Raw genomic sequence first — 24233 nt, forward strand, 5'->3', positions numbered from 1 at the left:
TTTTAAGGGGCCAACACTGCTCCTGACCACCCTCTTTTTCCTAATTTAACTATAAAAGTTCTTCGTATTGGTTTTGATATCCCTTGCAAGTTTCTTTTCATACTCTCAGTTTAGCATCTCAAACAAAAGGTGGCACTTTCAATAACGCAATCCTCTCAGTATTGCACTGGAATGTGAAAAACTTACATTAATATACTGCTTTAGCGCAGCAAAACATTCCAAAAAAAAAATCATAATTGGGTCAGTATCAACCAGGATGAGGACAGAAGGTAGCAAAGGTATCCAAGATGCTGTCAAAGAGGTTGGCTAAAAGGAAGCTTTTGATGTTGGGGAGAGATGCAGCAAGTAGCAGTATTTAGTGAGGGTGTTCCAGAGTGTGGTTCTGCTGCCGGGAAAGGGAGATTGTGCAGATGAGAGCTGGAGGAGGCTGCAGAGGTAGAAATGAGTGAGGCTGTGAAGGGATTTTAAAACTGGCACACTGAGGGAGCCCATGTAAGCTGGCAAAGATAGGTCAGCATGATAGGAATGTGGGCAGTGGAATTCTGGGTACGTTGGTTAGAGACTGGGAGGCCAGCATAAAGTGTACTAGAAAAGTCAAGTCTGCAAATGACAAAGGTGTGTGGATGAGGGTTTGGCATCAGAGGGGATTAAATTGAAAAGGGATGGATGATGTTTTAAGAGGTGGAAGCATGTAGTCTTGGTGATGGACCGGATGTGGTATCTGAAAGTCAGCTCCCGGTTGAGTGATACCAAAGTTGTCCATCATTGAGTTAAGTTTGAACAGGCTTCCAAGAAGGAGGATATCTAAAGGGGGTGAGGCACAGAGCTTCTGGCAGAGGCTGAGCACTTGGGTCTTGACAATGCTGAGCTTCTAGAAGTTCTAGCTCATCCATTACTTGAACGGCTGACAGGTCGACAGTCGTAGAATCAAGGGTGGTAGTGGAGGGGTAAAGTTTGATACCATTAGCATACGTACAAGAGCTGACCTTGTGCTTCCAGATAATATTGACGAGGGACAACACATAGATGAGGAGGGGCCAAGAATGGCACCTTGGGATGCACCATAGATGACCAAGCGTATGACAGGAGAAGCCATTGCAGGAAATATGCTGGCTACATTGAGACAGGTAGGTCTTGAACCATAAGAGAGCAGTGTTATGTCGATGGACTGTAATGGAGAAGCTGTGGTTGACCATGTCAGCCTAAATGGTGTGCTCAATTCTGAAAGGAAATTCTGAAGTTTTTTCTCAATATCTGCAACCAATCAAGCAAAACTCCAGAATATCTAACCCACTGTAAATCTGAATACATTACATAACTACCATATTGCTCTTTATTATTGCACATGTCCTCCGTTTTAAAAAAAATACTTGCCCATTGCATGAATACACCACCAGAAGGGTCCCGAATGTCCTTACCCAAACACTGCTCCTGTGTTACGTGATTATTTAAATATAGTTATCACACCAGGATATCCTCTATATGCCATATGTTTATTCAGAAAAGCATAGTAAAGAAAATGCTTATATTATTTAATGAACAGGGAATAAATGGAGAGACAAGTTTCAAAAGCTGAAAAAAAAATCACTCCTCAAACTTTTATGAACTCGCCTTTATTTTTCAAATCCTCCAGATACAGACTGAAAAATATTCTGGGTGTAAAATCAAATATTAATGTAATGAGACATGCCTGGACATCAGATCTATAACCTAGACCACCAATTTAAACTCTCACCATGACACATACCAAGTGTATGGTGAACATGAAAATACTGTCCACTCATCGTGTTTTTCAAACATTGCAATTACTGGTTTATATTACACCTGATATGCAAATGAGAAACTGCCACAGTTTTGTAATTACAAATCTCTCTTCAAAACAAAACTTTGCAGAAATGTACAAAGAACATGACTACAGTATCTAACATGGTCAGTCTCTTTAATATCACTACCCTGTGTCAAAGTTGCAGATGTAGCTGATAATTCCACTTATGCAATAGATGAATAATTCAGCTAAAACAGAAGATTCACTTTATTAACATAGTATTCAAGAATGCATATTTATTTGTCATGCAACTGAAAGTATGCAATCAGTCAACAAAATTGAGCACAAGTAGAACTAGAAAAGTAAAATCCAGCCCTGTCCTCCCAACACAACAAGCATGAAGAATATTTAACATTAAAAACTTAGCAAAAAACAGAAAAAACAATCTCAATCTGAATCAAAAATCTATTAGCATACAATGTCAAATTGTGTTTAACACTCATGTGCTAAAATCTATAAAATGTCTTAATGCCAGCAATAGCTGAACTGTTAGAAATGTAATGCTCCATTAACTACTAAAATTGTACAGCTGTATTTTTTTAAAACAACTAAGAATTTGATTTTTGAATGAGGACACAGCCACATTTTCCAGTAAAAGGCCAATATGAAAAGCCACTTAGAAATTTGGTTAAAATTTAGAAGTATTTTTTTTAAAGTTGTGTTTTTTTTAAAAATATATATACGTACAAGTTAGGGTTCAATCACTTTTTGAAAAGTAAAATTCTCCTGATGTATGTTGAAATCTTATCAGAATATTATGGTGGGAAATCCTAGCTTGCAGCAGAGTGTGAGGTGTAAGTAAAGCATAGAAATATAGAAAATAGGAGCAGGAGTAGGCCATTCGGCCCTTCGAGCCTGCTCCGCCATTCAATATGATCATGGCTGATCCTCTATCTCAATACCATATTCCCACTCTCTCCCCATACCCCTTGATGCCTTCTGTATCTAGAACTCTATATCTTCTTCTTAAATATATTCAGTGACTTGGCCTCCACAGGAACATAGGAACAGCTAGACGAAAGAAGATCAAGCTCCATCTAGTTTCCCTTCTCCCATTCTGATAGTCGCGCTATACATGATAATGAAGCTATTGACTAACCATAGCAATCTTTTTCGATCAATTAGTCCATAACAGACCCAGACATCAAGCAAAGAAAATCCCAATGGTGGAAAGCTTTGGGAAATGTAGATCCTAAGTCACCTGTTCCTCCCATGCTACACTTACTACATGTCATTCTCAAATTACTCATATACTGTATCCCAAAATATTATTTTCAGAAAGAAATATATCCAATTTGCATTTGAATGAATCAATACTATCTGCACATCCATCTTTACCAAGATGCAGTGTGTACCATCCACAGGTTGCACTGCAGCAACTCGCCAAGGCTTCTTCGACAGCACCTCCCAAACCCACGACCTCTACCTTCTAGAAGGACAAGGGCAGCAGGTACATGGGAACAACACCACCTGCACGTTCCCCTCCAAGTCACACACCATCCCGACTTGGAAATATATCGCCGTTCCTTCATCGTCGCTGGGTCAAAATCCTGGAACTCCCTACCTAACAGCACTGTGGGAGAACAGTCACCACACAGACTGCAGCGGTTCAAGAAGGCGGCTCACCACCACCTTCTCAAGGGCAATTAGGGATGGACAATAAGTGCTGGCCTTGCCAGCGACACCCACAACCCATGAATGAATAAAAAAAAAATACCCATTTTCAAGAGGAATTCACATTTGATGTCTGGATTTAAAAAATGGCTTCAGCAAGGTTAACCCTATGGACAGTGAGTTTATCCAATGAGGAGTTGAACCATACTAAGGTGTCAGGTTCAACTTCTGACTTGTTTCAAGTTAGCCAATCTCAAAAAAAAGAGTAGAGGGTGTAGCCTAACATTAACCATCAAGGCTCACATATATATAACCACTTGGTCAAGTAATTGATGGGTGATAATCGATGATCCATGATACCTATGAGACAGTACACCAATAAGGAGTCAACATCTTCAGGAGAGGAGAGAAAATATCACCTCTCTCCCCACCCACCCCCAAAAAAAACTTGATTCAGGGACTTAAGCTGCAGTTACTGGGAGACACTGAGTCTCCATCATAAGGTCAGAACTAGGGCTGTTGGCTGCTGATTAAGAGTGTTCAACTTCACACACAATTCCTCAGATTGAAGCAGTCCGTGCCCACATGCAGCAAGACCCAGACAACATCCGGGCTTGGGCTGATAAGTGGCAAGTAACATTCATGCCACACAAGTGCCAGGCACTCCGAGAAAGAGCCTAACCACCTCCTCTTGACATTCAATGGCATTACCATTGCCAAGTTCCCCACCAACAACATCCTGGGGGACATCATTGACCAGAAACTTAACTGGACCAGCCACGTAAATACAGTGGCTACTGGAGCAGGTCAGAGACTGGGTATTCTGCAGTGAGTGGCTCACCTCCTGACTTTCCAAAGCCTCTCCATCATCTACAAGGCACAAGTCAGGATTGTGATGGAATTCTCTCCACTTGCTTGGATGGATGCCTCTACAACAATACTTAAGAAGCTCGACAACATCGAGGATCCTTGATGGGCACCTCATCCTCTAGCCTAAACATCCATCACTGGCATACTATATCTACAGGATGCACTGCAACAACTCGCCAAGGATTCTTCAGCAGAACCTCCAAAACCTGCAATCTCCACCAACCAGAAACAAAAAGGCAGCAGGTTCTTGGGAACACCATCAACTCCAAGTTTCCCTCCAAGTCATACACCATCCAAACTTGGACATATATCGCCATTCCTTCATCTTCGCTGGGTCAAACAGGCTTTGGAACTGAAACAGTATAAATGTAGAACACTCTGACTGAAGAAATGAAATAGACCTGAAGAACATCTACCATCAGAGGATAGGAAATGATGGTGGCACAGATGCTGAGGCCCAAAGCACTTGGTACCCAGTGAAAAACTAAACAGTATGCAATTCTTTTTAACTGGAAAAATATCACTATTTTCTTCCATACGGAGGAAAGAGCGGCAGTACATAAAAGTATAGTTTATGAAATCTTTTAAATGTATGGCTTACGTATACTATATATTTAATACTATATTATGGAACAAATTACATCAATATGAGCTGTTCTTGGCACTGAAAAGTGCTGCTGATTCATATTTTTGTTTTTAAGAAAAAAGTATCTTTTTACCAGTGGGCTCTGAAAATGATTCCATCCATTTATACTCTAGCCAGTTTTAAGAATGGTAAGCAGGAGCAAACTTAGTTATTGCATCTTTCTTGTTCCCTCTCACATCTGGTTTACAATCCTGGCCAATATTTAGCCTTCAACCAACATCACTAAAAAAGATTATTTGGTCATTTATCTCATTGCTGATTGTGGGAGATTGCTGCGCGCATATTGGCTGCCGTGTTTCCTACATTACAATTGCAATTCAAAAGTACTTCATTGGCTGTAAAGCACTTTGGGATGTCCGAAAGTCATGAAAAGTGTTATATGGAATCGCGGAATCATAGAAAGGTTACAGCACAGAAGGAGGCCATTTGGCTCATCGAGCCTGTGCCAGCTCTTTGGAAGAGCAATCCAGTTAGTCCCGTTCCCCTGCTCTTTCCTCGTAGCCCAGCAAATTTTTTTCCCTTCAAGTATTTATTCAATTCCCTTTTGAAAGCCACGATTGAATCTGATTACACCATCCTTTCAGGCAGCACATTCCAGATCATAACTACTTGCAGCATAAAAAAGTTTTTCCTCATGTTGCCTTTGGTTCTTTTACGAATCATCTTAAATCTGTGTCCTCTGGTTCTCGACCCTCCCGCCAATGGGAACAGTTTCTCTTTATTTACTTTATCTAAACCCGTCACGATTTTGATCACCTCTATCAAATCTCCTCTCAACCTTCTCTGCTCTAAGGAGAACAATCCCAGCTTCTCCAGTCTATCCACGTAACTGAAGTCCCTCATCCCTGGAACCAGTCTAGTAAATCTTTTCTGCACCCTCTCTAAGGCCTCCACATCCTTCCTGAAGTGCAGTGCACAGAATTGGACACAATACTCCAGCTATGGCCGAACCAGTGTTTTATAACAGTTCATCATAACCTCCTTGCTTTTGTACTCTATGCCTCTATTTATAAAGCCTAGGATCCGTGTGCTTTTTTAAACCACTTTCTCAACCTGTCCTGCCACCTTCAAAGATTTGTGCACATATACCCCCAGGTCTCCCCCTTTAGAATTGTACCTTTTAGTTTATACTGCCTCTCCTCGTTCTTCATGCCAAAATGTATCACTTTGCACCTCTCTGCATTAAATTTCATCTGTCACGTGTCCGCCCATTCCACCAGCCTGTCTATGTCCTCTTGAAGTCTATTACAATCCTCCTCATTGTTTACTACACTTCCAAGTTTTATGTCACTGCAAATTTTGAAATTGTGCCCTGTACATCCAAGTCCAAGTCATTAATATATATAAAAAAAAAGCAGTGGTCCTAGTAGCGACCCCTGGGGAACACCACTGTATACCTTCCTCCAGTCCGAAAAACAACCGTTCACCACTACTCTTGGTTTCCTGTCACTTAGCCAATTTCGTATCTATGTTGCCACTGCCCCTTTTATTCCATGGGCATATAAATGCAAGTCTGTCTTTCTTTCTACGTGTAGTTTTTCCTCTACTGCATAGGCCCATCTGAACAAAAGCAATTTTTTCCCCAAAATTTCATGATGCTTCAGAAGTGAGACCAATGATTGAGGTGGGTTTTGGGAAACAGATTTCACGTGCATCAATTTTTGTCTGATTACGCTCTTGTGAAGCGCCTTGGGATGTTTTACTACATCAAAGGCATTATGTAAATGCAAGCTGTTGTTGCATCAGCTCAATGATAATTTCAGCATATTAGGTATCCTTTTGAAATATTACTTGACTAATAGCCCAGATGTCATGGCAAGATGGGAGATTGAATCCAATAAATTTGGTAATTTCTGGGCTAGTACCAGAAAAAATGACCATGAAAACTACCAGTTTGTCATAAAAACCCAACTGGTTCATAATGCCCTTAAGGGAAGGAAACTTGCTGGCCCTAACTACTCTGATCAACACATGACTTCTGTCCACACTATGTGGTTGACTCAATGCTCTTAAGGCAACTAAGGATGGGCAATAAAAGCTGTCATGGGATATCAACTACGTCCCAACAAATTTGAAAAAGAAGCTGAATTTAGACTGCCACAAACTCATCTAAATAGAACTCTCAGGAGGCTTTCATCCAAGAATCTAGTCTGTAATTAAACATAGGTCCCAAGGTGAAAGGGCTGCGCCATCCAGTCCATGGCCTATCATAAATTCTAATATACAGTTACCAGTTCATGCAATTGCAGATCACAGGTCAACAGTCAACACTTGAATTAAAAGTTCCATCGGCTCAGTCAATACTAATTATTTCAAGCGATATATCACCACAAAGCCCAAGTGTTAAAAAAAAAGCACTTCAAAATTATTTTTTCCATTAACAATTCTTTCTTCTCGTACCCAGGTCAATCAGACAGAAATATATAACTAATATTATTTCATCTTTCACTGTACCACACGCTGTTTGGCAAACTGTGTCAGATTGTGGATATGCAGAAATCTGCTGCAGTCTGCTCAGCAAACCCAAATGCAAAACCACAAGCCTTTAGATTCTCCCCCACCCCCACCGATTACCAGACTGCTAGTGGCTAAATGAATGCATACAGGCCTTGAAAATGATAAGTGGATTAAAGTTTCAAATAACCACGGTGAGGCCTATAATGTCTATCTGATCGACATTTGATGATTAATGAATGGTGGTTAATTGAAGCAAATTTTGTTCTGCAATATCAATTATTGGAACATGGAATGTTGGAAGATGTTTCGATGTGTCTATAGTAACGTCAGATATGTTTTGAGATAATTTCCATGAAAACAATCATCCCCTTTCATGAAAGTGAACTTGTTTAAATAAGGTGACCATGCAGAAACCTCAGAAAAAGTTGGGACATTCATGGCATCAAATTCCCAAGATGTATGTTTCAATGCACTTGAATGATCGCCCATCATCAAATGTTGTTTAACACTTTAATCGAAGCCAGGTTTTCATACAACTCCAAGATCATATTGGAGAAGTAGCAGAAACTCCAACCCCCTCTTTTCCACTACTAACCATTTCCTCCCATCACCTCCTACCACATTCCCCATTCTCACCACAGACTACTGTGAAGAGCTCAGGGACATGTGTCTAAATTCAAGGCATCAGCTATACTTCCTCCAGCTTCTCTGACCCTTATCCTTTGACCACCAGCCCTCCTTCCTTTCAGGTCCCAACCCTTTATTCCATTATTTCTCGTCCATCTCTAAACTTATCTTGCCCATGAAGCGATGTGTCTACGCTCTCAAAATCCTCCTGTCCCAGCTCCTGACCACCCAAATTCCCTTTAGTCCCTTGCCCGCTAAATCAACTTGTTGCTATTCTCTGGCATGGTCCCAAAGTCCTTCAAAGCCATTGTAAACACCCTCCGCTGCTTACAATGCCTCTAATATCTCCAGCTACCATTCCATCTTCAACCTTCCCTTTCTCTCTAAGTTCGGGAATGCACTATTGCCTCGCAATCGCACTACCACCTCTCCGAGTTCAACTTTAATTTTCATTTTGATTGGAAAGAGCTCAAGACAGATACTTAGTGAATTTCTTGAGTACATTCAAGATAGTTTTCTGACAGAATATGTTCTAGAACCAACAAAAGAGCAGGCCATTCTAGATTAGTAATGAATGATGAGCCAGACTTCGTAAATAATCTAACAGTAAAAGGAACATTTATCGAACAGTGATCATAATATGATCAAATTTAATGTTAGGTCTGAAAAAGAGAAACATAACACAGTTACTAAGATTCTAGATTTTGGTACAGCTAACTTTAACAGGATGAGACAGATTGACGACAGCAAACTGGCCAAAAACGAGATCAGGTAAAACTACAGATGAACAGTGGGAGATGTTCAAAAAAGAATTTAGCTCAATGCAGGACCCGTTTATATCCCTAAGGAGCAAGAGCTCTACTTACCAAATAAAACAGCCATAGTTGACAAAAGAGGTGAGAGATAACATAAAACTAAAGGAAAGCACATACAAAAAAATGCAAAGAATGGTGTAAATCCCGGGGACTGGGAGATTTTTTTTAAAAAGTAAGACAAAAGAGATTGCAAGAGCTGCAAAAAGGGAATACGAAAAGAAACTTGCGAGGGCTATCTAGATTAACACACAGTTTTTACAATTATATTATAAGCAAAAGGATAGTCAAGGGTAACATGGACCCTTTAAAAACAGATGCAGGTAATATTGCAAATGAAAATAAGGAAATGGCAGACTTGTTGAATAATTACTTTGTGTCAGTCTTCACAGTAGAGGAAGAGGATAATATACCTGACATTCCAGGAAACTAATAATGAATCAAGGAACTCACTAAAGTTAACATAAGCAAGAAAACAGTATTAGAAAAAACAATGACACTAAAGACTGACAAATCCCTAGGACCTGATGGTTTCCACCCCAGGGTTTTAAAGGAAATAGGTGGGGAAGTTGCAGATGCTTTTGCCATAATCTTCCAAAGCGCTCTCGATTCAGGAATTGTCGCATTAGATTGGAAAATTACAAATGTAACTCCATTATTTGAGAAAGGTGAGAAAGAGAAACCAGGAAATTATACACTTGTTAGACTAACATCTATTAAGGGGAAGCTATTGGAACCTATAATTAAGGACAGAGTAACTGAGCACGTGAGAAATTCAAGTCAACATGGATTTGTATGGAGTAGGTTATGTCTAATGAACCTAACTGAATTTTTTGAGGAGGTAACTAAAGTAGTAGACAGGGGAAGTAGTTTATAAGGACTTCCAGAAGGCATTTGATAAGGTTCCACATAATAAACTGTTAGCTAAAATTAAAGCTCATGGAATTGAAGACAAATTATTACCTAGTTAGGAGATTGGTTAGGCAGTAGAAGACAGAGTAGGGATAATGGGTACTTACTCGAATTGGAAGGAAGTTACTCATGGTGTCCCACAAGGATCTGTGCTGGGGCCTCAACTATTCACGATATTTATTAATGCCTTAGATAACAATAGAGAGCCATATATTGAAGTTTGCTGATCACACAAAGATTGGTGGCATAGTGAGTAGTGTAGACGGGTGCATAAAATTACAAAGAGACATTGATATAGTGAGTGGGCAGATGGGTTTCAGTGCAGGTAAGTGCGAGGTCATCCATTTTGGACCTAGAAAGGATAGATCAGAGTATTTTTAAATGGTGAAAAGCTAGGAACAATGGAGATCCAAAGAGATTTAGGGCCCATGTACACAGATCAATGAAATGTAGTGGTCAGGTACAAAAAATAATCAAAAAGGCTAATAGAATGTTATATCTAGAGGACTAGAATATAAAACGGGAGGAAGTTTTGCTACAGCTATACATATCTGGAGTACTGTGTACAATTCTGGAAGGAATATATTGGCCTTGGAAGCAGCGAAGTGCAGATTTGCCAAAATATTACCAGGACTCCAAGGGTTAAAATTATGATAAGCGAAGACATAAAATAGGCTTCTAGTCCCTGGAATATAGAAAGTTAAGGGTGGATTTGATTCAGGATTTTAAGATTTTGAAAGGAATTGATAGGGTAGATAGAGATAAACTTTTTCAACTGGGGGAGTCCAGGACAAGGGGGCATAAACTTAAAATCAAAGTCAAGCCACTTAGAAGAAATGTTAGGAAAATCATCTTCACACGAAGGGTGGTAGAAGTGTGGAACTCTCTCCCACAAAAAGCAATAGATGCTAGTTCAATTAATAATTTTAAATCTGAGATCAATATATTTTTGCCATGGTGGGTAAATGGAGTTAGGTACAGATCAGCCATGATCTCATTGAGCAGCGGAACATGCTCGAGGGGTTGAATGGCCTACTCCTGTTCCTATGTTGCTAACACTCTCCAATCATGCTTCAGCCAGTCCACAGCACCAAGGCCATTCTTGTGAAAGTCACCAACATTCTGTGCGACTGTGTCTTGCTGTCTCTCCTCAACCTTTCCACTGCCTCTGACACAATCAATTAATTCACCCCCATGGCACTGCCCTCAATGGAGGAGGCAGCAAGGTAGAGTTGAATGTCACTGATATACATGTGAAACCTGAGCTTCTGGATGACGTCTCAAAGGGGTAGTATTTGAATGATGAAGAGAACATGATCCAGAAAGAAACCCAGAGCTACACAAGAGAGTATGTGGGCACCAAAGAAAAAAAGACAACAAAATAGTGTTCATGACACTGCTCTCTTATGGTTCCACTTCTACCCGTCGTATCATGGACACTACATTGTCTCCAGTGGCTTCTCTTGTCATGACTGCACGGTCACTTTCTGTCTAACCCGGTACCAATCTTTGATCATGTGCTCTGAATCATTTACACACTAACCCCGAGTGACATCCTCAGGAAGCATACACCGACAACAGTCAGCTCTACCATTCAGCCTCCACAGAGGGTCAGGAGTTCCAGAGGGCTGTAACCTGATGGCTAAAGACGGGTTTCAGAAGGTAGAGCTATGGAATCTGTAACAAAACGTATGCTAGTGTCAAGGGAATACAGTATGAGACTTAGGAACTGGGTATCAGGATTTGGGAGAAGACGGGCTTCAAGGAGCAGGCGGTGGGCTTCGTGGACAAGATAAGTTTAGAGATGGCGGGGAGCGGGGGGGACCGTTGCAACTCTCTCCAACTGCTTATCTGATCAAGACCTCCAGCTAAATCTTGGCAAAATTCACAATGCTAAAATCATTGGAACCACTACTAACTACTAAACAATCTAGCAAAGTAAAACACCATTTTCAGGAAGATTAATTTTGCAGAAAATATATTTTGTAAGAACTTTTGAACATAAATCACATTCTCAGTCATCGTGTCATCTGAATAAAGTAAAAACTGTCAATATATTGATTGTTACAGTTTAAGCTGTATTGCAAAGCACAGAGCCACTATACAATCAAATTTTGACCAATTAATTTCATATCAGCCTAACAACTTTGTTTTCCCGTAACCTAAATGTTATCCTTTAGAATTTGTATGCTCATGAAATATAAAAGCTCTTACAGCCTGCCACTATACTTTGTTTGCAGAGAATACGTAATTCCCTTAAATCTCATTGCCAAAATTTTTGTCTCAGCTCCTGCACATCATACCCATTAAAATGCATTGGGTATTAAATTAGATAAGCTGCAATGCCACCTAGTGGAAAATACCAGATTAAAAATCAACTGGAGCTGATTTCGGATACATCTGGGGTAATAGTTATGAAACTTTAAGGATGTAAGCACACTACACATTCTGACCTTGCATGCTATGAAAGTTAAAAACCAAGCAAGAGAATCATTGGCAAGAGCTAAGCAAAGTTTAAACCTCACCTCACATACATTTTCATTTTTAAACTCAACGTGTGGCAGTTGGAGCAGCAAACTATTTGTATGCAAATTTTTATAAGAAACCCGGGAGAGACTACAAAACACATTTCCATGTTGCATTTCAAAAGTAATTAAATGTGAGAGACACTTTGCGACATTGGCATGATAGCATGCAGCTATATATTAAAAAAAATCAGTTTTTTTAAAATGACAAACCATCCAAGGAGAAATGCATTATTTAGAATGGGTTAGAGACTAACTGTTTACCTCTGGGACCTGAGTTCAATTCCAGCCCAGAATGATGAGATGAAAGTCTTCTGTGTCAACCTCATGGGCTGACAGCACAAAACAATTCAGTACTAATTGGCCTTTCAGAGTGAGATTGCTACAGAATGGCTGGTGTGGGAGATGGAAGAAGTGTTATGCTGGTGCAATAGAGGTGCTCTTCTGAGGTTAGGGCTGAGGCACGCTATTGGGGTAGAGTAGAGGGAACTGCTCCCTTAGCTTGATGCCAACACTGGGTGCCTGTAATGGGAACAGTTCCATTTTCTAGTACCAATATCCCTATCCTGATGAGACATAATCTGATTTAACTAGAATAAAAATACCTCTTAACTAAATGAGAAATTCAAGGGAGTGGGCATAGATTGTGTGTGACAAAACAAGAATGCTATTATAAACAGCAAAGAGGAAGAATTATTGAATAGTAAAAGGCTATTTTTGGGGCAGTAAGTGAAAAGAGAAGCAAAGTTGCCATGATATGAACACTAAACAAAGTGAAGAATGTAAAATATACTCATGATAGCATTCACTCTAATTCATAAAATCTGGATTAAATTGGTTGCACGTTTTAGGTGAAACTGAATTGATGAGAAGGGCAGTTAAAATATACTGCATCCAAGTTTATTAGATGCAGAAAGTACTAGAATTCTGGTAGCTTGACTAAACTACATTTTCATGCAATACCAGCAGCACATTTACCTTACAGCCCAACTTCAGCATCAGTGCTGCAAGATAAATGAAATGGCACTGCTGGCTCCACATATGCCAGCATCTACCTGAAGTGGTGTTTTTTTTCCTGTGCCTATGACAGCAGCAATGCCAAAGCAGCAAAATAAACACTGCCTCTAACAGCACCAGACCCCTTTATTTTTTAAGCCACTTTTCAACTGCTGGACTATACAAACCTTGCTCATTCATCAGGGAAGATTTGTAAAGAAAGGAAGACTTGCATTTATATAGTGCTTTTCATGACCTCAGGATGTCCCAAAGCGCTTTACAGCCCATGACGTACTTTTGAAATGTAGTCACTGTTGAAATGTAGGAAACATTATTGTAATCCAGAAAATGAACCTGCCAATTATGAGTTTCAAACAATTACCTAATCTTGCTCATTTTGCTGCTGGTACAGCAAAATCGATCCATCACAAATGGGATGGACTCCAGAGCAATGCAAGACCCAGATTACTGAATCAATTCTACTCGAAGCAATTCAGTAATGTAAATGCAACACAAGAGATGGTGTCGCAATTCAGCAACTATTCAAATATTTTACACGTTACCAAACAAAAAAAGAAAATGCCTTTAACATTAAAAAATATAAATATTTGGGTACCCCGGAGGTTCAATGTATGAATGTACTGCCTGGTGTGGTGCTGAGCTATGTTATTAGGGAGGTCCCAGAGACAATCCTTGGAATGTGCTGTTAGCCTATCACAGTTAGAACAGCAGTGTAGGCATTACAATTGACCTCGACGTCCCCTGGCTGGAGGGATGGGTGAAAAAGAAAATTCAGCCAATGCTCTTGATCACTATACAGTTACTGCTGCAGGAATTTGCCTCTCCTCTGTGGACATCAAATGATTGGTCTTAGCTCTGATGTGCCCATTCCCCAACCCAACGACAAATAGCCCATCATTGCTACATCACAAATGAGCCATGACAAAGAACTTATGGAACTTGTAAAACTATATTCCAACATAAATCAGTGCCTTTCAACAGGAGATCAGAACAACAAAAAAGGAAGAAGTTGCAGTAGCTGAAGTGCAAATCTTCAAAATGAATTATCTGAAGTGATAGGTGTTTGCTAAGCATAACGTCAGTTGGTTTGTCTAAATTCAATGATGGACATTAAGAATAAAAATTGCTTTATTTCTGCACAGAACCCTTTAAATTTTTTGCAATATTTTTTCACCAACTGTCAGAATCAGTTTTGCTTCTCTTTTAAACATCAGAAAACACTTGCAGATGTATCATGTTCTGAGATTCAGTGGACCCAAATGGTACTTTCTTTTCTTTTGTGGTTGTATGTACTGTTTCACAAGTAGGAGATGATTGTCAAAAACTATGCGAGAACCCTATAAAAAGCACAGAAAGATGCTACATGTTCTAAAAGAGTTGTATCAGTTTCAGAAGGAGCTTTTATTTCTTTTTCTCTGATATATAAAAATATATAATTTGCGTGATTTTTCTTAAAAGCAAGGTGACATTCATACTTGCAGAAAGCTGTGGCTCTGTTATTTTGCTTTAAAATTTGCATATGAGCTTTGGTTGCCACCACACCTCTAACAAAGATAACAAACATAAAACAAGTTTTGAGTTGAGATGTGGAGATGCCGGTGATGGACTGGGGTTGACAATTGTAAACAATTTTACAACACCAAGTTATAGTCCAGCAATTTTATTTTAAATTCACAAGCTTTCGGAGATTTTCTCCTTCCTCAGGTCCACTGTGAGCCGGCAGTTTGTGGTGTCGATGGTAGTCATGATGTGGAGATGCCGGTGATGGACTGGGGTTGACAATTGTAAACAATTTTACAACACCAAGTTATAGTCCAGCAATTTTATTTTAAATTCACAAGCTTTCGGAGATTTTCTCCTTCCTCAGGTCCACTGTGAGCCGGCAGTTTGTGGTGTCGATGGTAGTCATGATGTGGAGATGCCGGTGATGGACTGGGGTTGACAATTGTAAACAATTTTACAACACCAAGTTATAGTCCAGCAATTTTATTTTAAATTCACAAGCTTTCGGAGATTTTCTCCTTCCTCAGGTCCACTGTGAGCCGGCAGTTTGTGGTGTCGATGGTAGTCATGATGTGGAGATGCCGGTGATGGACTGGGGTTGACAATTGTAAACAATTTTACAACACCAAGTTATAGTCCAGCAATTTTATTTTAAATTCACAAGCTTTCGGAGATTTTCTCCTTCCTCAGGTCCACTGTGAGCCGGCAGTTTGTGGTGTCGATGGTAGTCATGATGTGGAGATGCCGGTGATGGACTGGGGTTGACAATTGTAAACAATTTTACAACACCAAGTTATAGTCCAGCAATTTTATTTTAAATTCACAAGCTTTCGGAGATTTTCTCCTTCCTCAGGTCCACTGTGAGCCGGCAGTTTGTGGTGTCGATGGTAGTCATGATGTGGAGATGCCGGTGATGGACTGGGGTTGACAATTGTAAACAATTTTACAACACCAAGTTATAGTCCAGCAATTTTATTTTAAATTCACAAGCTTTCGGAGATTTTCTCCTTCCTCAGGTCCACTGTGAGCCGGCAGTTTGTGGTGTCGATGGTAGTCATGATGTGGAGATGCCGGTGATGGACTGGGGTTGACAATTGTAAACAATTTTACAACACCAAGTTATAGTCCAGCAATTTTATTTTAAATTCACAAGCTTTCGGAGATTTTCTCCTTCCTCAGGTCCACTGTGAGCCGGCAGTTTGTGGTGTCGATGGTAGTCATGATGTGGAGATGCCGGTGATGGACTGGGGTTGACAATTGTAAACAATTTTACAACACCAAGTTATAGTCCAGCAATTTTATTTTAAATTCACAAGCTTTCGGAGATTTTCTCCTTCCTCAGGTCCACTGTGAGCCGGCAGTTTGTGGTGTCGATGGTAGTCATGATGTGGAGATGCCGGTGATGGACTGGGGTTGACAATTGTAAACAATTTTACAACACCAAGTTATAGTCCAGCAATTTTATTTTAAATTCACAAGCTTTCGGAGATTTTCTCCTTCCTCAGGTCCACTGTGAGCCGGCAGTTTGTGGTGTCGATGGTAGTCATGATGTGGAGATGCCGGTGATGGACTGGGGTTGACAATTGTAAACAATTTTACAACACCAAGTTATAGTCCAGCAATTTTATTTTAAATTCACAAGCTTTCGGAGATTTTCTCCTTCCTCAGGTCCACTGTGAGCCGGCAGTTTGTGGTGTCGATGGTAGTCATGATGTGGAGATGCCGGTGATGGACTGGGGTTGACAATTGTAAACAATTTTACAACACCAAGTTATAGTCCAGCAATTTTATTTTAAATTCACAAGCTTTCGGAGATTTTCTCCTTCCTCAGGTCCACTGTGAGCCGGCAGTTTGTGGTGTCGATGGTAGTCATGATGTGGAGATGCCGGTGATGGACTGGGGTTGACAATTCTAAACAATTTTACAACACCAAGTTATAGTCCAGCAATTTTATTTTAAATTCACAAGCTTTCGGAGATTTTCTCCTTCCTCAGGTCCACTGTGAGCCGGCAGTTTGTGGTGTCGATGGTAGTCATGATGTGGAGATGCCGGTGATGGACTGGGGTTGACAATTGTAAACAATTTTACAACACCAAGTTATAGTCCAGCAATTTTATTTTAAATTCACAAGCTTTCGGAGATTTTCTCCTTCCTCAGGTCCACTGTGAGCCGGCAGTTTGTGGTGTCGATGGTAGTCATGATGTCAGTGCACAAAATAATGTACTGTGCTTTGTAAACAATATAGTAAATTCCTGCAAACTACTTTACAAGAAAAGTGCTCTTAAAATCACCTGTTAGGAATTTAGATTTCCACTAATAAGGTAACCAAAACTTTGCAAAAAGTAGTATAGTGCTCTTAATCTATTTGCTTTTAAAAGTAACTAGAGCACTGCAAGATGTAATGCATTAGATAACACAATGACAGCTATCTAGGGGAAACAATAGCATAAGATCTCCAACATACAAATGCAACAAAAGAACACACTAGCAGAAACAGCTTGGTCCCAACAGGAATGTAATGACATAGTAATGAATTGGGGTGGGGGGGGGGGGGGTGCGGGGCAGAGCACATACTTGTTCTGAAGCAGAGTAGCTGCAATACAATATTATGCTAGTTCTTAGTTGCAGATTAATTTGTAATGTCAGTAACAGAGTGGACCAATGCCACAACGTTATGACAACCTTCAACATTCATAAATCCTCATTTATGATCTCAGAAAATGCAGTTTCCGAACACATCAGACTACCTGTTGACAACACAGAAAACCTAATACTCAGTCATTTATAGTGCTGGAATTCATTGGCCAGAGGAAGTAGCACTTGTAACAGAAAACCTGATATAGCCAAGTTAATCCAACATAGTTTTCCTGTTGCTTTACCAAAATGAAAACTTCAGTGAAATCACAAAACTCTTCTAATGAAGCAAGCTAGGACTTCTGCCTTAAACCGGAGTTCTGATGCTACCATGACTCTACTGAAACTGTTCAATGCTCCTTGCTGTTTCCCTTCCATCCAATGCTTCCTTATCCCCAGATGCTTGCTTGTGTCCCGATTCTCTGGAGAAAGTTACCATCTGGTACAGCAACCAGCTGGTGTACATTCAACTCTGCTTAACATTTACTTCATTTGGAGTATCCTTGAGCATAGAAAACTACACAAACTGAAGTACAGAACTAAGTTTTACTGCAAATGTATGACTCCCATTTAAAGGTTACTCTAAGTTTGTTCAGTTAACCCCCTAAATATATAAAAATAATGGCCATTTGACAATTGTATTTTAAAGAAAATCTCAGGTTGAAGATATAGGAAGTGGATCTGAATGGTAGTATTTGTCCTCAATATCCTGGAGGAAACTTTTCCCACCTATTATGTGAAAATTTTGCACTATTGTTTAGAGTCCTTGGTTAAAAATAGTAAACAATCATTCAGGAAAACATCAAATTTGGAAGTGGGAAATGTAATTCTGGAACATTTTGCCTGATGTTAAGACTAACACAGGAAGATGACAACATCTGCAGCAAAGTCAGCAAAACAAGCCGTGCATAAGGGATTATGAACTAAGTAACGTACCATTTTGTAAGCCCATCCAGAGCTGCTTATGATCCTTTTTCTGCATCTCATTGATGACTTGACTTTTGTGCTTTAAGGCATCAGCTTCTTTAATGCAAGACATAAAGTGAGCTTCAACAGCATCTTTCGTGGGGCAATGAAGAAGTTCCGTTTCAGGAAAATTCTGGAAAAAATATTAAGCACACAGTTGTACTCCAAGTATGCAAGTGTACAATTTATTCCTTCAGCTCCGGGCAAAAATAAAATAGAAATTTATTTCAAAACGGATGATGCTGCTCTACAGTAGTGATAACAGAAACAATAGAACCGTAGGTAGTGGTCATTCAAAACTGGCTTTATCATGAAGAATCATAGAATGGTTACAGCACAGAAGGAGGCCATTCGGCCCATCGAGCCCGTGCCCGTTCCTGAACATGTCCAATAAGATAGAACACTGCACCATTGACCATTTTACGGTCTTGCAGTCATTTTAAAAAAAACATTTTTTAATAAGCTCCCCCCTCCCCAATGGCTCAGTGAGTTTATCCGGTAATTAGCTGAGCCGATCAGAATTAGCAAAGTCTCAGATTTGATCTTTGGTCTGTGTGGAGTTCTCTCTCATGAGGGACTGTGGTCGGGGCAGGTTGCAGGACGGAAAAATTGGCAAGCCGCCCCACTCTTGACTGTCATTCAGTCACTCTTGCTGGAAGTGCACAAGTACATATGGGATGACAGGATTAAGTTTGACGATGAAGACTGGGTAGAATAGCCTGCTGATGCTTATTGTCAAGGCTCATACAAATGACCACTTCATTAATCAAACAGTCAAGTCCCTCAGGAGAAGAGGGAAAAGAACAGTCAATGGGAATTTTTTTTTTATATACAAGATATACATCAGAGCAATAATCATGTAATTGTCACGTCAGACTATCTTAACCAATTCACTTTTGACAGAATATGGTATCTGAGCAACAGTTAAGAAATGCGCCACATATATTTTCTCCAACTCTTTGTAATCGTAATGAAATTGTAAGAACTTGGGGCACATCCCAGAAAATATTCAACTGTGCTCACAGGCAGTCAGAGGTTTTGCCTTTGCAATGGATAGGGAAGGGGGGGGGGGTTTAAAACAAGATTAAACAGTGCCAAATTAAGTACAACGTTTAATTTGTGATGCATGTAACATCCCGTTTTTGTTAGCTAATCAACACTTAGAATGCAACAAGAACAAACTTGCATTTATATAACGCCTTTCATGACCTCAGGATGTCCCGAAGCGCTTTACAGCCAATGAAGTACTTTTGAAGTGAAGTCACAGTTGTAATGTAGGGAAACCTGGCAGCCAATTTGTGCACACAAAGTCCCAGAAACAGTAATGAGATAATGACCAGATAATCTGTTTTTGTGATGTTGGTTGAGGGATAAATATTGTCTAGGACACCAGAGAGAACTCCCCTGGTCTTCTCAGAGATAGCACCATGGGATCTTTTACATCCACCCGAGAGAGCAGATGGGGGTCTCAGTTTAACAGCTCACCCGAAAGACGGCACCTCAGATAGTGCAGCATCTCTTAGTACTGCACTGGAGTGTCAGCCTAGATTTAGTACTCAAGTCTCTGGAGTGGGATTTGAACCCACAACCTTCTGACTGAAGAGACGAGAGTGCTACCACTGAGCCACAGCTGACAACATAACTACATTTTTTCAGAAATATTGCCTCAGAAAAAGTTGAGGGTTTAAGCTTAAAAAAGTGTCATGGTTTCTACAAATGGCGTCTCTGGAATCTTTCACCTCAGTAGTTTCCATCTATAACAGCGTGGAAGAGGGAACGGGCTTACAACCAGCAAGCCTTGGCTTGCTCTATGGATGGCTAGTCGTGCCATTAATCAAAAAGACCTGGACGGTGCAGGCACTAATGCATGTTGGAAGTTACAACCTGTTCCTTGGCAAGTCCCTTCAGGTGAGAGAGATAGCCCTGGGAAGCCCCATAAACTCAAGTCCTAGGCTTCTCCGAGACAAATTTATGTTTATGTTACATACCTTATTTACATCATTAAAGTTTATCAATTTAGCGAAAGTCCAAAATGGAGTCCTATAGGATTTCCAAGAAACATTTGGAGCAATTTCATTTGTTTGAAAGAAAAGGAAGAACATGCATTTATATCCACCTTTCACGTCAGGATGCCCCAAAGCGCTTTACAGCCCATGAAGTACTTTTGAAATGTAGGGAAAGGTGGTAGCCAACTTTCGCACAGCAAGGTCCAATAAATAGCAATGAGAAAATGACCAGATAATCTGTTTTTAGAGATGTTGGTTGAGGGATAAATATTAATCAGGACACTGGGGAGAACTCACTGCCCTACATCGACTTGTGCCATGCGACCTTTTACGCTCACCCGAGAAGGCAGACGGGACCTCAGTTTAAAGTCTCATCCGAAAGACAGCACCTCCAACAGAGCAGCACTCCCCTCAGTACCACACTGGTGTGTCAGCTTAGATTACATGCTAAAGTCTCTGAAGTGGGATTTGAACCCACAACGTTCTGATGCAGAGGCAAGAGGGCTACCACTGGGCCAAGTCTGACACCTTCTTTCTGTCCGTTTACCCTTCTTTACGTCTGTTTGCCCTTCTTTACTGGTAGCTTTTGCAGATTGCTCAATACTGATTAGTTTGTGCACAATTCAATACTTTTTTATTACCTTGCTCTTTTTGATATATTTAACCTACTTATTCAGTTATGACTTGTTGCAGCTTTATTAATACAAAAATTTGAGCAGTGAAGTGTGACACATATTCTACATTTCAAGTTTAATGCCTGAGCTGTGATGGACACTGGCATGCACTTGATGCAGTGTACATTTATATTAAAAATTGAGCATAAGTGTGCACTTCCTGTAACTACAACAGTTACTTCCTGTAAAACTTTCCCATCACGCTATTATGCTTACCTCTGATTAGCCCATTCCTACCATGTGAATCACTCCCACCCTGGTTCTCCCAGGTACTGACTCCAGTTGGCTGACTGGATCACATGAAGCAGTCCCAGTATTGGTCCTGCCAGCCTCAGTCTCCAAGGCCCAATGTTCAAGTGTCCTGAAAAAATTCTCCATCTATGCTGCACCACTACCTTCACCCGCCTGATAGCACTAATCCCTCCCATCCTTCACCGGGACTTTCACTAACCCACTGACCAATCTATCCACCCTCTCTCCCTGCTTGCCACTGCCAGTATCTGTAAAAGTGACCCTGAAGCTGTTGGATTGTCGTAAAAACCCAACTGGCATCACTAATGTCCTTTGGGGAAGGAAACCTGCCGTCCTTACCTGGCCTGGCCTGGCCTACATGTGACCCAAGACCCACACCAATGTGATTGACTGTTAATTGCCCTCTGAAGTAAGCCAGCCAGCCGCTCAGTTCATCAAACCGCAATCAGTGGCTCAGGAAGAAGGCCACCATCAACTTCTCAGGGCAACTAGAAATAAGTTGCCCACTTCGCCAGCAATGTCGACACTCTGAGAATTAATTTTTAAAAATAGAAAGAAAGGTGCTTTATCACATCAGTAAAAGGTCTCAAAGCCTTTCAGATGAATTATCTTTGTAGTACAATCAATGTTACGTAGGCAAATGTAACAATAACTTGCATTATACAGTGATCTTAATGTAGAAAAAATAGTCCCAAGGCACTTCACAGAGGCGTAATCATACAAAAAAATGGACGCTGAGCCAAAGAACGAGTGAAAGGTGGGCACAAGTCCTAAAGCCGGTATATTTTGGAGTAACTCGAGATCGCACACTTACCTACAAGGACCACTTCACCAAGGTAGCTCAGAAGATCAAGGGCAGAAATGGTCTCCTAAATAAGCTTGTGGGCTCAACTTGAGGAACTAATGCGCAAACCATTGCGCAGCGACATTAGCTGTCTGCTGCTCAGTTGGAGAATACTGTGTTCCTGTGTGGTTAAACTCTTCCCACACAAAACTAGCTGAAGTACAATTAAATCAAACAATGAGAATAGTAGCGGAGACTATGAGATCAACAAACGGCAATTGATACTAGCTCAATTGCTAAATTTAAATCCGAGATAGATAGCTTTTTGGCAACCAGAGGTATTCAGGGATATGGGCCAAAGGCAGGCATATGGAGTTAGATCACACATCAGCCATGATCTTATCAAATGGCGGAGCAGGCACAAGGGGCTGAATGGCCTAATCCTGTTCCTATGTTCCTAAACAACGAATGGCTAACTGTCCTCTCAAATATATGTCCTCCTAATATCAGGTGTCATTTTGCAACAAAGAACATTCTTGAGAAAATCCAGGAGATGCCACAACTGCCACTTTTCAAAGCTATACGGGAGGCACCTCACCTTCATCCCATTAGCAGAAGACCACCCTCAATTATACTTTCAACCATCTCCACAGCAGATGTTGCCTCATTATGGCAAACAGAATGGGAATGGGAATGAGCTGCTCCCTTTGTAAGAAACTCTTTCCTCATCACCCATCCTGATGAGACTGCCTAATTTCATGTCATCTCTGGTGCAAGCTCAACCATTTTAAATGTGCAGCAAATGAACAGCCCTCTGTATAGCTGCAGTGCAGTTGAGGACACCAGACTTCTACTGAACAGCTGCTCATTTCATGCTGATCTACCAGGAGGACTTTCCAGTCTCCACAATACTGACCCCGAGGCTATGGAATGACTAAAGCATGTATGATATGCCTACCTAAGTCCTTTGACACTTTTGGTATTTGTCACTTAAAGTTTATCTCCCTACTTTATACTTTGTATTTTGAATTTCTGTCCAGCTTTTATTGTGCCACTTCTGCACTCGCAAATTTTACCAACACTATTCCCCCCAATTCAGGCACACTATACTGCCCCATTAATCAGACACTACAATGTGTATCCATTCTCATCACGTCACATCCCCACAACCACTTTCTAACCCTCTACCATACCCTCATCAACTCTATGCAACATCTATTTTTTTTTAAAAACAAACCCCAACTCCATATTTCCACTATCAAGCTCCCTCATGGAAACAATGTACTATAGAAATCTTTAAAATATATTTATGTCTCGTGTCTATTATGCATCTGTTGCATTCCAAATATCAAACTTCAAAAAGGTACACTTCCAAAACAAAAGCTAAGCATTAACTACTTCCCCACCTGAGCAACGGCCTAAAGGGACAAGGCAGGTTAGAAGCTAAACATCACAACTGAGCACTAGTCCCCAGAGTAACCTTGAATGATACCATGGGAGAGCTGCAATAGCTCTCAAGTGATACTGCTCACAGCATCTTAGAGTATGCATCATTTTATTAGGGCTCGACTGTTTAAGTCATGTTATGCACAACGTATGATTAGGGCCACTGATTTCTAGTGACTGAATAACAAACTGTATTTTCATTACATGGTACTCAAGAGTTTCACAGATATTTTCAGAATCAAATTCTGTAATTCTGTCCAGTTTTATGTTAAATCTATATATCAGTAGCCTTCACCAATGTAGTCAGTATTTTATTCTCTTACCTTTCTCAAAGCCTAGGATACAGAGCAATACACTAGATCGGAAGAAGAGGAGCTTCTTGGGGAGCATTTTGAGGTTAGCAGCATCAGAGGGAGCATCTGGGGTTTGGGAGCACTGGATGATGGCCATGGGATTTAGAAAAGGTGGAGGGAACATCTGGGAAATTCAGCAGCACAAGAGGAGTGGAGGTGCTAGCACTGACAGCAAAGGTTAGAGGTGCTGAGGTACTGGACCATTCTGGAGCGGGAATCTGGGGTTTTGGCTCATTGAGTGCAATGTAGGTTTGGCCCACCATGGTATTCCTGCTGTGTCAGCAATAGGTGATGGGGCAGAAGAGAAAAG

At 40.5% G+C, this 24233-nt stretch overlaps 1 protein-coding gene across 3 annotated transcripts in view; it reads right to left on the bottom strand.

Annotated features, from left to right (window-relative positions):
* atg5 (ATG5 autophagy related 5 homolog (S. cerevisiae)) overlaps positions 1 to 24233 on the bottom strand; it is a 198478-nt gene that overhangs the window by 124183 nt on the left and 50062 nt on the right. For all 3 annotated transcript variants that reach the window (XM_067984963.1, XM_067984962.1, XM_067984964.1), the window contains exon 5: positions 18379 to 18541. In XM_067984963.1, coding sequence (XP_067841064.1) covers positions 18379 to 18541 — 163 coding nt within the window. The remainder of the gene's footprint in view (positions 1 to 18378; positions 18542 to 24233) is intronic.

This window comes from Heptranchias perlo, chromosome 5, assembly GCF_035084215.1.
Source record: "Heptranchias perlo isolate sHepPer1 chromosome 5, sHepPer1.hap1, whole genome shotgun sequence".
Lineage (NCBI taxonomy): Eukaryota > Metazoa > Chordata > Chondrichthyes > Hexanchiformes > Hexanchidae > Heptranchias > Heptranchias perlo.